The sequence below is a fragment of the Symphalangus syndactylus genome, chromosome 19 (assembly GCF_028878055.3).
Source record: "Symphalangus syndactylus isolate Jambi chromosome 19, NHGRI_mSymSyn1-v2.1_pri, whole genome shotgun sequence".
NCBI lineage: Eukaryota > Metazoa > Chordata > Mammalia > Primates > Hylobatidae > Symphalangus > Symphalangus syndactylus.
This window is the reverse complement of record NC_072434.2, coordinates 75301522-75315862: the sequence shown is the minus strand read 5'-3', so window position 1 is coordinate 75315862 and position 14341 is coordinate 75301522. Positions and strand designations below refer to the sequence as shown.

The window sequence follows — 14341 nt, the reverse complement described above, 5'->3', positions numbered from 1 at the left end:
GTAATTTCTAATTTGACAGCTTGGGAATCTCTCAAGCACCCTGTATGTTTTCCACAAATCTGGGGAACCTAAACCCTCATGGTTGCTGAGGCAGAGATGGCTGGCAGTCAGCAGCACAGGACCAGGACTGCACCCCACTCCTTCCATTTGGGAGTAGAATGTGAGCCGTGACGCATTTACTTCTGAGTCAATGTTTTTAGAAAGCGAGTGTCTTTTTCCATTTTTTATTTTATTCTTCTCTTCTGCTGGCTATGTGCAGATGATGATGTGACCCTAGAAGATGGCAGAGTCACACAATAGAAGGCATTTGGGTCCCTGAATCACTGTATGAACAGGGCTACCCACAGAATATGAACATCCTCCCTGGACTGTCACAATGAGTGAGGAAAAAACTTTACTGTGTTTGAGGCTTTATATATTTGGGGCCTATTCACTACTGCAGCTAGAGTTACCTTGAGTCATCGGTGCCTTGAATTAAGGAACTGCCTTAACAAAATTCTAAAATATGTTAGCAGTTGGGGAAGAGGGAACATGGAACTGTTGGAGCTGGAAAATGGACATCTATGTTATGCAGCGGCAAAACATTGGGTAAATCTGTTGCATATTGTTATGGACTGAATGTTTGTTGCCTCCCCTAAATTTATATGTTGAATCCTAACCCTCAAAGTAGTAGTGTCAGGAGGTGGGGCCTTTGGGAGGTGACTAGGTTGTGAGGGGGGAGCCCTCATGGATGGGGTTAGTGCCATTGTAAAAGAGGCCCAGAGAGCTGCCTTGCCCTCTTTCTACCATGTGAGGACAGAGGGAGAAGGGTCCATCTATAATCAGAAACAGGGCTCTCCACAGACAAAGGTTCTGCCTGTGTCATCGTCTTGGACTTCCTGGTCTCTAGAACTGTGAGAAATAAATTCCTGGTCTTTGTAAGCCACCCAGTCTATGGTATTTTTTTATAGCCACCCAAATAGACTAACACAGCTGTAAAAATACAGAAGGCAGAACAAATCACTATCGAGGCTGTGTTCTATGGGAAAAGAATGGAAAAAGCTGGAGTATTCATGGTTTTGGGTTGTTGTATTTTTTTTTTTTTTTTGAGATCGTCTCACTCTGTTGTCCAGGCTGGAGTGCAGTAGCGCAATCTCGGCTCACTGCAAGTTCCACCTTCTGGGTTCACGCCATTCTCCTGCCTCAGCCTCCCAAGTAGCTGGGACTACAGGCGCCTGCCACCACGCCCGGCTAATTTTTTGTATTTTTAGTAGAGACGGGGTTTCACTGTGTTAGCCAGGATGGTTTCAATCTCCTGACCTCGTGATCTGCCCGCCTCGGCCTCCCAAAGTACTGGGATTACAGGCATGAACCACCGAGCCCGGCCGTTGTATTTTAAAAGCTGTTACAAGAAAGAGATGAGCTCAGGCAAGACTTGATTGGTTGGAGCACACGAAAGGGAATAGAGCCAGAAACCAGAAATTTGGTCTTGCAGGGTTAGAAGGGCCAACTTCTAGATCCTAAACGGGAAGAAATAAGACTGAAAAAGATTCTAGAGATGAAGCCCCAATACAAATATTCAATTAAACAAAGAGATTCAGGCCAAGGGAAAGTCCAGAGTAGAAATGTTTCCTTCCCACATAGGCCGATATCTTTAGATGCTCTCAGGGCAGCTGCCTTCAAAGGTACCTCTCACCAAGGTGGGTGTGGAGGGAATGGACCCTGTGAGCAGCAGGGCTGCCTGTCTTCAAATTCACTGTGTAAACCTGGATGACAAAGAGTGCCAAGGAGGTGTGTCAGGCTGGAGACCAGAGGCTCTTCCTCTATTGGATTGCAGGAACCCCCTGAAGACTCTTCAACAAACCGAGAGCTGGGGTGAGCCCCCACCAAGTCAGGAGGGAGATTAAATTTCCCTCTAATCTGGGTGTATATGAGGGGTCTGAGACAGATGAATTTGGTTTGCCAAAAACGGAGAGAGAAGGCTGGGCGCCGTGGCTCATACCTGTAATTCCAGCACTTTGGGAGGCCGAGGTGGGTGGTTTCCTTGAGGTCAGGGGTTCGAGACTAGCCTGGCCAGCATGGTGAAACCCCATCTCTACTAAAGATACAAAATGAGTCGGGCATGGTGGTGCATGCCTGTACTCTCAGCTACTTGGGAGGCTGAGGCCAGAGTATCACTTGAACCTGGGAGGCAGAGGTTGCAGTGAGACGAGATCGCACCAATGCACTCCAGCCTGGGCAATAAGAGCAAAACTCCATCTCAAAAAAAAAAAAAAAGAAAAAGACAAAAAAAAAAAAGGAAAGCGAGAGAGAAACATGGTGCTCCTTACGCCCCAGGGCCATGGGACTTGCTCACATCTGCAGTTAATACAGGAACAAGCACTGTACCAGAATTCCCCATCATCCAGAGCAGTGTGACACAGACGCTTCTGCTCAGCTGGACCAACAGAATGCCATTCCGGAGAACTGGAAGTAAACAAAATTGGTGTTCAGGCAGAGGTCATGAAGAGCAACAATGGCCTTGATGTGGAACCCACAGTGTACGGTTATGGAGGAAATAAGATCTGCTCAGTGACTACTCTCTGGGTCCCAGAAATGCACCCAGGGATGTAGCGGCCGGTGAGCCACTGGCCCCTAAATAAGAGGGCTGGTCAGAAAGTACATCTCCAAGTGCTGCTGATGGATAAAATACCCCTGAGGATGATCTGAACCACCGACATGGGAGATTATCTTGGGACAGTCACAAGGCATTGCATGCCCGCGGGGCAGCAGAAGAGCCCGGCTGGAAGCCACAAGTCCACTGACTTTCGTGCTTGGCCTCCAACTTGCCATGTGACCTGGAACAGTACTCGGCCCTTCCTTAATGGATAAGCTGACACTTGGAAAGGTGATAATGCCTTACACTTGCCCATGCTTGATGTTGTCTGTACCCAGCACCTTCTGTATGTGACCTCGCTAGCAAGCCAGGTGGGGTTCTGTAAGCTAGGTGTGCCCGTCCTGCAGACAAAGGGCTCAGGTAGGCCCATGGAAACACTCTCAGGGAAGAGTAGGGGTAGGAATGGCTGCCTGTCACTCTCCAAACTCAGGATTTGTGACTCCAAGTTCATTGCATTTTCTGTGACTCCCACAGCTGCCTCCAAATAATTCAAAGTAGGTCACCACTGTTGTGATGCTACAGCCAATGTGGCAGCTCCCTCTCATCCTGTGATCTCGACTCAGGGGAGTGCTCAGGAGATCCAAGGGGAGGATCAGCAGGGACCTGTCTCCAGGTGCTCGGGCCAGGGTCAGAAGAGTGGAACTGGCAGCCACTATTTGCTTTTGGAGCCATTATCCTAAGTGGCTCACACCCAGATAATTGGCCTGACAGGCTGGCCATGTGGTGCCTTCAACCCTACTCACGTCACCAGTAGCACAGCGAAGTCAGGGGGTCAGGATGGTGCCTGCCCCGTGCATCATCCATGGAGGCTGCATGAGTGGAAGACAAACTTCATTCCAGCCTTGGCTCCCAGTCAGAATGCACTTTCTTTATTTCTACCTCTGTGAGTCCCAGAAAATGGGAGAAAATGGCCCATTTTCCCTTTATAGGCTACAATCTCAAAGTTGAGGGCCACTGCACGTATTACAACATGATGCTGTCTCACTAATTTTGGTTTCATTATTTCTCTGTGCTTTCCATTTCTGCCAGGAGAGGGAGGCCAATCTCTTCCCTCCTCAACCCGTCTCAGCTCATCTCTGCCAACGCTTCTTGGTTCTCAGAAGGTGGCAGCCAAGGCCAGAGCAGAGGACGGTGGGACGAGAGCCTCCACGGGGATGATGACAGCCTGGAAAGCACAGGCCTGTGTGCTCTGCCCTCACGCTGGGGTCTGGCTAATACAGCAGCGGCTGCGCCATGTCTGGTGACCTAGTAGCTGTGTCTGGACTGAAGACAAACACTGGCTCAGTTTTAACCAAGTTCTAGACTAGCTTCAGATTTCCCCAGAAGCTCAGGGGCCATGGATGTGGCAGGAAAGGGCTTCAGGAGCCCAACAAGCAGAGGAGGAGCAACAGCTTCAGGCGGGCCCTGCCATGCACCCACACAAACATCCCTGGTTCCCAGTCACCTGGCCACTTTCCAAGGGAACAGAGCTAGGGGAGCTGTGGGGACACACACAGAAAAGACAGACCTTTCTTGATAACTGGGGACCAAAACTCTGGTTAACAGCTCTGTAATTCCACGTCCTCTATTTTTTTTCCTTTTTTAAAAAAAAAAAAAAAGAGATGGGGTCTTGCTCTGTTGCCCAGGCTGGAAAGCAGTGGCACAATCATAGCTCCCTGCAGCCTCAACCTCTCATACTCAACTGATCCTCCCACCTCGGCTTCCTGATATGTCCGGATTATGGGCATGAGCCACCATGCTCAGCCTCACTTCTATTTCTCTGCTGGGCTTTTGGGCCTCTGCCATGGTCAGTGACCATCAGAGAGAATCCTATAGTTACATGCTAGGTAATTTTTCAGGGATTCCCACACTCCAAATACACACAAACACACACACACGCGCGTGCACACACACACATGCCCTCATGCACATGCACGCTGCTTACTGGAGCTACTCACAACTACAGATAAAGCTTTTCACCATATCACTGGGTTATAAACATCACCACGGGAGGTAACACATTTATGTATTGACATAAATACAATTCGTGAAAGTTAGAGTGCTGTTGTAAAAGTCTTTCTTGAGAATCAAGCTTGATGCCAGGTGGGCCTGAGGGCTGAAAGGGGAAGAAGAAGGGGCACCCCAGAATCGGGACAGGACCCTGAGTCAGAGCCCGGGAGGATGGTAGACAGGCCACTCTTTCACATGTCTGCACAAGCCAACTCTGGCCCCACACGCCCCGGGATCCAGCCAGAGAGGCAGGATAGGGTGACTGACCTGTCGCTCCACGACCCGTTCCACTCAACCTGGCCCCAAGGGTTCCGGACTCGGATGAGCTCGATTCTCTGGCCTCGGAAGTTTACCTAGAAGGGAAAAGCATGAGGGAAGTGTGAAATGGTAAATATGGTGGAGGTTTGGCCACATTCATCCGTGAGCTCCAGGTGGACCAGCTCCATCCAGGACTGGTTTTGTTGAAAGTCTCTTCCTGAAACGCTGCTGAAGGTATGTAAAAGTTCCCCAGTTCTTAACCAGCCCTTGGAACATTCTAATTCCTATTGAATAATTGCTACTATTGCCAATGATATTATATTAAGCACCAAAATGCTTATGCCACATCTGAGAAGTAAAGTAGAATTGCAATTAACAAGAAATTAGTCCATATGAATCTAGAAATGGGTGGGTTTCTCTCTAGACTGGGATCTCCCTAGAGGCAAGAGCCAAGTCTTAGGCGTCTTCAGCATCTAGGAGAGTGAATGGTAAAGAGTAGTCCTCAAAGGTGCTCATGGAACTATTACTGAACTTTCTTCATCCTAGCATCCCATGCACAGATGAATGATAAGAAAATAAGCACATGCTGGGAATTTAAAGACAACAATAAACAAAAACAGCTTTTACGTCTTCTAGGCCCAATATTCTCCTTATTTCAGGTGTCTATGAGGATTCCTGCTGTTCACCTCGATCGCCCTTGAGCCTTTGTGCCCTCAGGCTCTGCCTGGGAGCAGGGACAAGGGCCAATGCATTTGAGAAGGGTTTTGGAGGAGAGAGAGTGAAAGTAAAAGACTTCTAGTTATCAACTAACCAGAAACTGTAGCAGTCTGAATGTTTTATCCTCATGCATTTGGCATAAATTATATTTTGGATGTGTAAAAATTCAAGTAACATCAACTCTTCAGAGTCCAAGATGTGGCTTGTGGCTCACCATTTAAGGGGCTCATTTAATTTGAAAGGTTCAGGGCAGGTGAGTTCCTTGTAGGGGGAGAGGAAGCAAAATCAAGCAAACCAAGATGATGAGAGGTTTCTGTTGTTACGTGGAATACGTAGAAGATCTAACCTAGAAAAATCACATGCCCACTTGAGTGAGCGATCTGCAAGTCATCTATGGATGGTGAAGGAGGACAAAGGAACCAACACAAATAGCTAACATTCTAAAGAATCCCAGAGAGTCCAACGGCATCTCACACCTTGGCTCCAGTGAGGAGAAAGGGCAGGGTCTCTCTTCTGTGTTCTTTACTCCCCACGCATTCAGAGGATGTCACTCAAAACGCGGGTGGCTACAGAAGACCAGGGGCATCTGTGCCTTCTAAGTACTGGGCTGGAGACTGGTCCAGGGAGGCATAGAGTGGGCAAGGCAGGCTTCTGGGCTTTGCTGAGCTTGAGTCTGGCAGAGTGATACCTTTGGCTTCTTGTCCTCCTCTTTCATCCAATTCTTTCTTTCTCTTCCCCTTGTGGCCCTCAAGGATCTCTCCTCCTAACCAACCACTCCCTCGAAGTCAGGGTGGTGCTGCGTGGAGTCTGGGTGTCCCCCGGGATCAGTTCCACCCTGGGCTACAGCTACAAGAATGGAACTCGTGGTGATTAATTTTATGTGTCAACTTGACTGGGCCGTGGGGTGCCCAGATATTTGCTTCAAGGTTATTCTGGTTGTGTCTGCAAGGGTGCTTCTTGGTGACATGAGATTTAAGTTGATTGAGTAAAACAGATTGCCCTCCCCAGTGTATGTGGGCCTCATCTCATCTGTGAAGACCTGACTAGAACAAAAAGGCAGAGGAAGGGGGAATTCACTCTCTCTGCCTGGGTGCCTGAGCTGGGACATCTGTCTCTCCTGCCCTCAGACTGGGACTTTTACCATTGGTGTTCCTGGTTGCTAGGCCTTCCTTTCAGACTCAGACCAGAACTACACCACTGGCTTTCTTGGGCCTCCAGTTTGCAGACAGCAGATCGTGGGACTTCTTACTCTTCACAATTGCATGAGCCAATGCCTTACAATAAATCGTATTACAGGTAATCCTGGAACAATGTGGGGGATTGGGGTGCCAACCCTCCTGCATTGTCAAAAAATCTTGTATTCCCTAAAGCTGTACTCCGAATAGCCTACCATTGACCAGAAGTCTTATTGATAACATAAAGAGTCAATTAACACGTTTTATAATTATTTATATTATATACTGTATTCTTACAATAAATAAGCCAGAGAAAAGAAATGTTATCAAGAAAATCATAGGGAAGAGGAAATACATTTACTATTTATTAAGTGGAACTGGATCATTGTAAAGGTCTTCATCCTTATTATCTTCATGTTGAGTAGGCTGAGCAGGAGGAGGAGGAGGAGTTCGTCTTGCTGTCTCAGGGGTGGCAGAGATGGAAGAAAATCCTCATACAAGTTCAAGTCTGTGTTGTTCAAGGGTCAACTGTGTGGTGTAGATAGATAGATAGATAGATAGATAGATAGATAGATAGATAGATAGATAGATACATAGATAGATGTGTGTGTGTTTAATTGTATGTATATATATTTGGTTCCCTAGTGATTCTATTTCTCTGAAGAATCCTGACTAACACAGGACTGAAGGAGAATTGGGAAAGAAAGGAAATGAAAAATAAACAAATACCAGGCGCTTACACCTGCTAAACGAGTTTTGTGCTGAGGTGGAATCACACGGTGTCTCTCTTTCCTGGCTTGCTGTTTTGAATTCCAGCCTGCCTCTTTAGGTGACACAGTCTCAAGCCAGACATTTAAACTGCAATGCACTGAATAAATGCCTAAGGGACTAGCATTGTCACACACCCTGCGGTTGGAGTTCAAGTCACCTACCTGATCAATTCCCGTTACACTGTAGGCATGACCCTTAATAAGACCAAACGGCGTCCGGGCCTCAGATTCTGCAGCACTTCTGGTCTAAAACATAGAAAGAGCAGAGTCACACCAACCGTCTAAGTCAAGCCTACCCTGCTGGATCAGACCCAGCTACATGCCTGGCCCCGTCACAATCCCAGCCCCTTCTGCTGCCCAGGTGCAGGCCATGTGCGTGGGCTATGCATGGGACTCCTCTAGGATGTTTAGCAGTGACATGCAGCAAGTTCCAGTCTCTTCCCAGGATGGGGAGGCGCTCGTTCCCAGTGTGGACTCCAATGAACAGTTCACTATTTTGTCCCCAAGCAGAACAACTTGTCACCTTCATGTAGTATAGTGTGAGAGAGAAGACACAATCACATACATCCCAGAGACAAAAAGAAGCATATAACAACAGTACACACAGCTCTGTGTCACAAACCTGAAAGTACAGAGGAACTGGCTAATTCATTAGCAAAAAACAGACCCCAAGGCTAATCTAAGAGGAAACAGAAAACTAGAATTGATTAAAAAAATACATAGTGTCATAGCAGTCCATAAAAAAAAACAAAAAATTTTAAAAAGATGAGATAAAATTATAAATGTGTTTGTATGCATAGATAATTTTTTAAAAAATATCATTAGACTTCTATCTGCTATTTTTTTCATAGTACATGAAATGAAAAAAAAATTCAGAAAACTAGATAGGAAGAAACCATTTCAGTAAAATCAAACCAACTGACCTTGATGTTTGTGTGTGGACGTGTGTGCCTGTTTGTACGAGCAGAGAGAGAGCTGGGAAGGGTACAGGCCAGGTGATCCCAGTTCCAGGGTGGAGCTGGAGAACAGAGGCAGCTGAGAAACCGGTGGGAGGGAGATAAAAATGCGCCTGTATGGGCCTCAAGATTGTTCCATCTGATACAGCAAGTACATCTTACCTTTATCATTTGATCACTATTAAATAAAAACTTGTGTTTTATTTGTTATTTATTTATTAGAGACAGGGTCTTGCTCTGTCACCCAGGCTGGAGAGCAGCGACACGATCATAGTTCACTGTGGCCTCAAACTCCTGGGCTCAAGGGATCCTCCTGCCTCAGACTCCAGACACACACCACCATGCCTGGTTAAAACTTGTGTTTTATCTATTTAATTAATTTATTTTTTTATTATACTTTAAGTTTTAGGGTACATGTGCACAACGTGCAGGTTTGTTACATATGTATACATGTGCCATGTTGGTGTGCTGCACCCATTAACTCGTCATTTAGCATTAGGTATATCTCCTAATGCTGTCCCTCCCCCCTCCCCCCAAAACCTGTGTTTTAATTAGCAGGAATAAACACTGCCCCCCAAAGGGTTATGCCCCTCCTTGGGCGTGGCTGGGGTACCTGGTGCAGACTGCAGCTCCAGCATAGCGCCTGGAATGGGAGCCCATGAGCAACTTACATCAATGAAGCAGCCCAGCAGGGAACCTCTCTTCAAAGCCTTCTCTAGAATCTCATAGAAGTTCTTGGGGGCCTCTTTAGTTTGGAAGGTCTCTGCCACACCCCCGGTGAAGTCTTCCATGGCCTCGATGGCGCTGCCTCCCTTCAGAGCTTCATAGCTCCCATTTAGCCTGCAAGGGTGGCAGGAGAGAGAGGAGACAGTCAGGGACCTAGGGAGGCCGCCAGGGGCACCCTGCATTCAGAGCTTTTCTAACTAAGCCAGAAGCTTCCCAGGGCTTGCCCTGGCTGGGTGGTGTGGAAGGAAGACAGGAAGCAAGCATCAGGATTTGTTTGGAGCTTCGAGGAAGCCAAAGATCCTGAGCTTCCTGCAAGGGAGGCAGTGTGGTGTGGTGGTATAGAGCAGCAGCCCTGGTGCCTGTGTGGCCTCAGGTTCAAATCCTGGTTCTACGACTTACCATCTGAATGACCAGATCACTCAGTGCCTTCGTTTTCTTATATGCAAAATGGGGGAGAGAGTTGTGCTCTCCTTTCTAGGACTGCTGTGAGGTTCAAATGCATGTGTCTCACTCTCTAATCTCCCATGGAACGGGGCTTGACTATGTGGACAGAGAGACGCCCTTTCTCTTCTTCTCTGGTCTCACACACTCCTAACCATTTTTTTTCATAGTCATCTTTTTTATTCCTATGCATTTTACATATATGTGCTCTGCTTGATTTTTAAATAAGCTTTTTAATTTAGAATTTTAGAATCCCGTGGGAGGTGACTGAATTATAGAGGTGGATCTTTCCTGCACTGTTCTTGTCATAGAGAATGAGTCTCATCAGATCTGATGGTTTTAAAAATGGGAATTTCCCTGCCCAAGCCCCCTTTGCCTGCCACCATCCACGTAAGATGTGACTTGCTCTTCCTTGCCTTCTGCCATGATTGTGAATCCTTTCCAGCCACGTGGAACTGTGAGTCCAATTGAATGTCTTTCATTTGTAAATTGCCCAGTCTCAGGTATGTTTTTATCGGCAGCGTGAAAACAGACTTAATGCAATAGCTTATTTGGGCTTCCTTAGTTTTTATCTAATGTCCTTTTTCTGTTCTGGAATCCCATCTAGGACCCCACATTGCACTGAGTCCTCACGTACCCTCAGGCTTTTCGTGGCTGTGACAGTTTATAAGACTGTCCTTGTTTTTGATGACCTTGATGGGTTTGAGGAGTCCTGGGTAGGCATACTGCAGGATTAGAATTTGTCTAATGTTTTTTCTCATGATAAGACTAGGGCTATTAAAGAAATGATAAATGCTTGAGATGATAAGTGTCTCAATTGCCCTGATTTGATCATCACACATTGTGCACTTGTAATCAGAATATCAAATGTGCCCCATCAATATGTATACTATTATACATCCATAAAAATAAAAAATGAAACATTTTTTAAAAATTAAAAAAAATAGCTGGGTGTGGTGGTTGGTGCCTGTAATCCCAGCATTTTGGGAGGCTGAGGCAGGAGAATCACTTGAGCCCAGGAGTTCCAGGCTGCAGTGGGCTATTACGGTGCCACTGCACTCTAGTCTGGGTGAGAGATCAAGACCCTGTCTCTAAAAAAAAGTTAATAATAATAAAAAAAAAGAGTAGGGCTATTGGTTAGTGGAAGGAAGACCAGAGAGGTAAAGCTCCCCTCTCATCTCATCATATCAGGGGTACCTGCTGTCCACATGCCTTACCATGGCTGATGCTGGCCTTGATCATCTGAAGGTAGTGTTAGTCAGGTGTCTCCACTGGAAAGTTGCTCCTTCTCTCCCCTTTCCATACTGAACTCTTTGGAAGGAATCATTATGTGCAGCCCACATGAAACAATTAGGGAGTTACACTCCACCTCCTCAAGGATGGAATATAAACATAATTTATTTGGAATTATTCTACAAGGGATATTTGTTCCTTCTTCCACATTTATTTATACAATCCTTTATTCAAATTAGTATGAACTCATTGATATTTATTTTCTACTTGGGTTTATTTTGTGTTTTTTTGTTTTGATTTGTTTTGTTTTGTTTTTGTTTTTGAGATGGAGTCTTGCTCTGTTGCCCAGGCCGGAGTGCAGTGGCATGATCTCGGCTCACTGCAACCTCCACCTCCTGGGTTCAAGTGGTTCTGCTGCCTTAGCCTCCCGAGTAGCTGGGATTACAAGCACGCACCACCATGTCTGGCTAATTTGTGTATTTTTAGTAAAGACTGAGTTTCACCATGTTGGCCAGGCTTGTCTTGAACTCCTGACCTCAGGTGATCCACCTACCTCAGCCTCCTAAAGTGCTGGGATTACAGGTGTGAGCCACCACACCCAGCCTCTACTTGGGTTCATAATCCAGTACTGCTTTGTCTATTTTGTTGGTTGAATTCTTCTAGCTTTGGCTGTTTGGAGCTCCTTCAGTATGCTCTTGTGTCCTTTTGGCATAACCTCATTTGTGTGTGCGTGTGTGTGTGTGTGTGTGCATGTGTGTGTGTGTGTGTGTGTGTGTGTCTTGCATGTATTCTCACTTTCTGGCACTATAAGATGATCTAGGCTCATTTTATGTATGTATGTATGTATGTGTATATATATATATGTATGTATGTGTGTATGCCCCAGTCCTAGAATCAGCCTTATCTCCCAGAAGCCCTAGTTCCTTTGATTGAAGAATGATCTTAGAAACCAGGACTTGAGACACAGGTGTGCTTGTTGCTGCAGGATTGTCATTGTTTCTAGCTCCTCTCACTGACAAAGCAAGGAAATACATATGTGTATGATAACCCAAGTATAGATCAATATATATGTGTATGATAACTCATGTACAGATCCATGTATCTCTATGTAACCATCTCTGTTAAGCTAAATCTAAGTTCATTCTGGAATCTCCAACTCTAATCTGCATGGATCATTCTGGCCTCCTCCCCTTGCCTATCTGTAACCTCTCAATCCAACAGTGAGAAACCTGGCTCCTGCCATCCGCCATCCATTCACTCCATTGTTCAACTCAGTATGCATGTGTAATTAGATCAATTTTTCATTTGTACTCCTTCAAGAAACAATTTTAGCAACTAGAGCACAGCACTCTCGTACAATTTCTTTTGCCTTTAATCTTACAGACTCCACTGATTTCCAAAGTTACTTAGGTCAGCACCTTTCTCTCCAACCCCGTCAATGAGGTTATTTCATACATTTGAAATTGGCTCTCATAGTTAGGGAGGCCAAGAAATCTCACAATCTGCCATTTGCGAACTGGAGAACCAGGAAAGCTGGTGGTATCATTCAGTTTGAGTCCAAAGGCCTGAGAATCGGGGACTGATGATGTAAGTCCAAGTTTGAGTCCAAAGGTTTGAGAACCAGGAGCTCCAATGTCCAAGGGCAGGGGAATATGGATGTCCCAGTTCAAGTAGGGAGAGGGAATTCACCCTTCCTTTGTCTTTTTCTTTTATTTGGATCTTTAACAAACTGAATAATGCTCGTCCACATTGGTGGGAGCAATCTTCTTTACTCAGTCTTCACTGATTCAAAAGCTATTTTCTCCAGAAACACCCTCACAGACACACCCAGGAATAATGCTTCACCAGCTATCTGGGCATCCCTTAGCCCAATCAAGTTGACACATAAAACTAACCATAACACCATCTATACTTTTTTTTTTGGTGAGCTGTTCTGCCAGCCAGTTTGGCCTTTTTAAATGACCCTAATAAATCTTTTTTATGTTTAGAAACTAGATGGCACACAGTTTCTGTTGCCTTGCTTGCATCCTGATGTGTGGGGCACTCACCAAGGGGCAGAGCTGGGCTTGGGTTCCACCCACTGGACTCGGAAACAGTGCCCTTTGTCCCCTTAAGCCTGTCTGGTGGCACTGATGGTGTTTGCACAGATCTGGGTGGGACAGAGGGCAAGCGTGGGCATCTTTGGTTCTTCTTTGATGGCTTTAATTCTGTCCTGCTGATTTCAGGATTAATTTAACCACAGTATGCCTCCACTCTATTTTGCCACTTTTATGCCCCACTTGGAGGTAGAAGCAAGACCATCCTTGCTTCTGTCTCTAGGGATAGGATTCTCATGGCTTGAAGATCCAGGCTGAACCTGAAAGTGGCTCCCAGGAGCTCTGCCATCATCTGTGGATCGAATTCAGGCTGCTGTGGCCTTTCACTAACAAGCTAGTGGGCTGGAAATTGACAGCCTGAGGAAACTGAGGCCATTTGGCTGGTGATTAAAAAGGAATGTCTTGGTTCCACTTACATGAGGTTCCTAGACTAGTCAAATCACAAAAACAGAAAGTAGAGTGGTGTTGCCAGGGGCTGGGGGAAGGGAGGAATAGGAAGTTATTTGTTAATAGGGACAGAATTTCAGTTTTGCAAGATGAAAAAGTTCTGGAGATAGATGGTGGTGATGGCTGCACAACAATGTGGATGTACTTAATGCCACTCAACTGCACACTTAAAAATGGTAAAATTTATGTCATATACATATACATCACGATTTTTTAAAAATAAAAAAGAAGCATCCTGTAGGACGGACAGTTGATGTCTCTATATCCACGTGGGGTAATAGCCCAGATGTTTGAGCCATGCCAGTGTCCGAGGGAAGTCTGAAGCACTAAGTGCTGTCGGCACAGCCAGAATTCCCCTCTGCTTGCCTTCCCAGCTCTTCCAGGGCCAGATTCATGACCCAGGGAGACAAGGGGTCATGAATGTAGCCACTGTTCCCAAAGATGGGCACATCTAGGCCAAGAAAGGAAAACCACCTCCAATCCCACTTGAGCCCGGAGAGGGTTGGGTCCTGCTGAGCCTCATCTGCAAACCCAGAGCCCTGTTTTTTTCCCAGCCCTCAGATGCTTGCTACAAAGGCCAGTGTAGAGACTCCTGTCGGGAGGCTGCCTGAGCTGGGGAAGCTGTCACTCACTTGGCGTAGGCTTTTTCCAGCAAGGCGCTCCAGAACTCATTGTGGTCGGCAGAGTGGAGGAAAACCAAGCGGTTCCTGAAGGTGGGCAGGCGGTCATCGATCACCACGTCCAGCCACTCACTGTGCTGCCAGAACTGTTGCCCAGGAAAAAGACAGAAATGATGGGAGTCAGCTACACGGGAGCTCCAGGCCCTGTTTGTAAATGTTGATCCTGTTGCTTTTTTCCCCTCTGACCAAGTACCCATAGATAGCTTTGAAAATCACAC

General features: G+C 46.2%; 1 protein-coding gene across 3 annotated transcripts in view; it reads right to left on the bottom strand.

Moving 5' to 3' along the window:
* Positions 1-14341, bottom strand: part of CAPN9 (calpain 9) — a 55129-nt gene that overhangs the window by 25009 nt on the left and 15779 nt on the right. For 2 of the 3 annotated variants that reach the window (XM_055234522.2, XM_055234524.2), the window contains 5 exons: positions 14076-14209; positions 9172-9340; positions 7707-7790; positions 4892-4977; positions 2368-2445 (listed from right to left, as the gene is read on the bottom strand). In XM_055234522.2, coding sequence (XP_055090497.1) covers positions 2368-2445; positions 4892-4977; positions 7707-7790; positions 9172-9340; positions 14076-14209 — 551 coding nt within the window. The remainder of the gene's footprint in view (positions 1-2367; positions 2446-4891; positions 4978-7706; positions 7791-9171; positions 9341-14075; positions 14210-14341) is intronic. The other variant, XM_055234523.2, reaches the window with a different exon arrangement.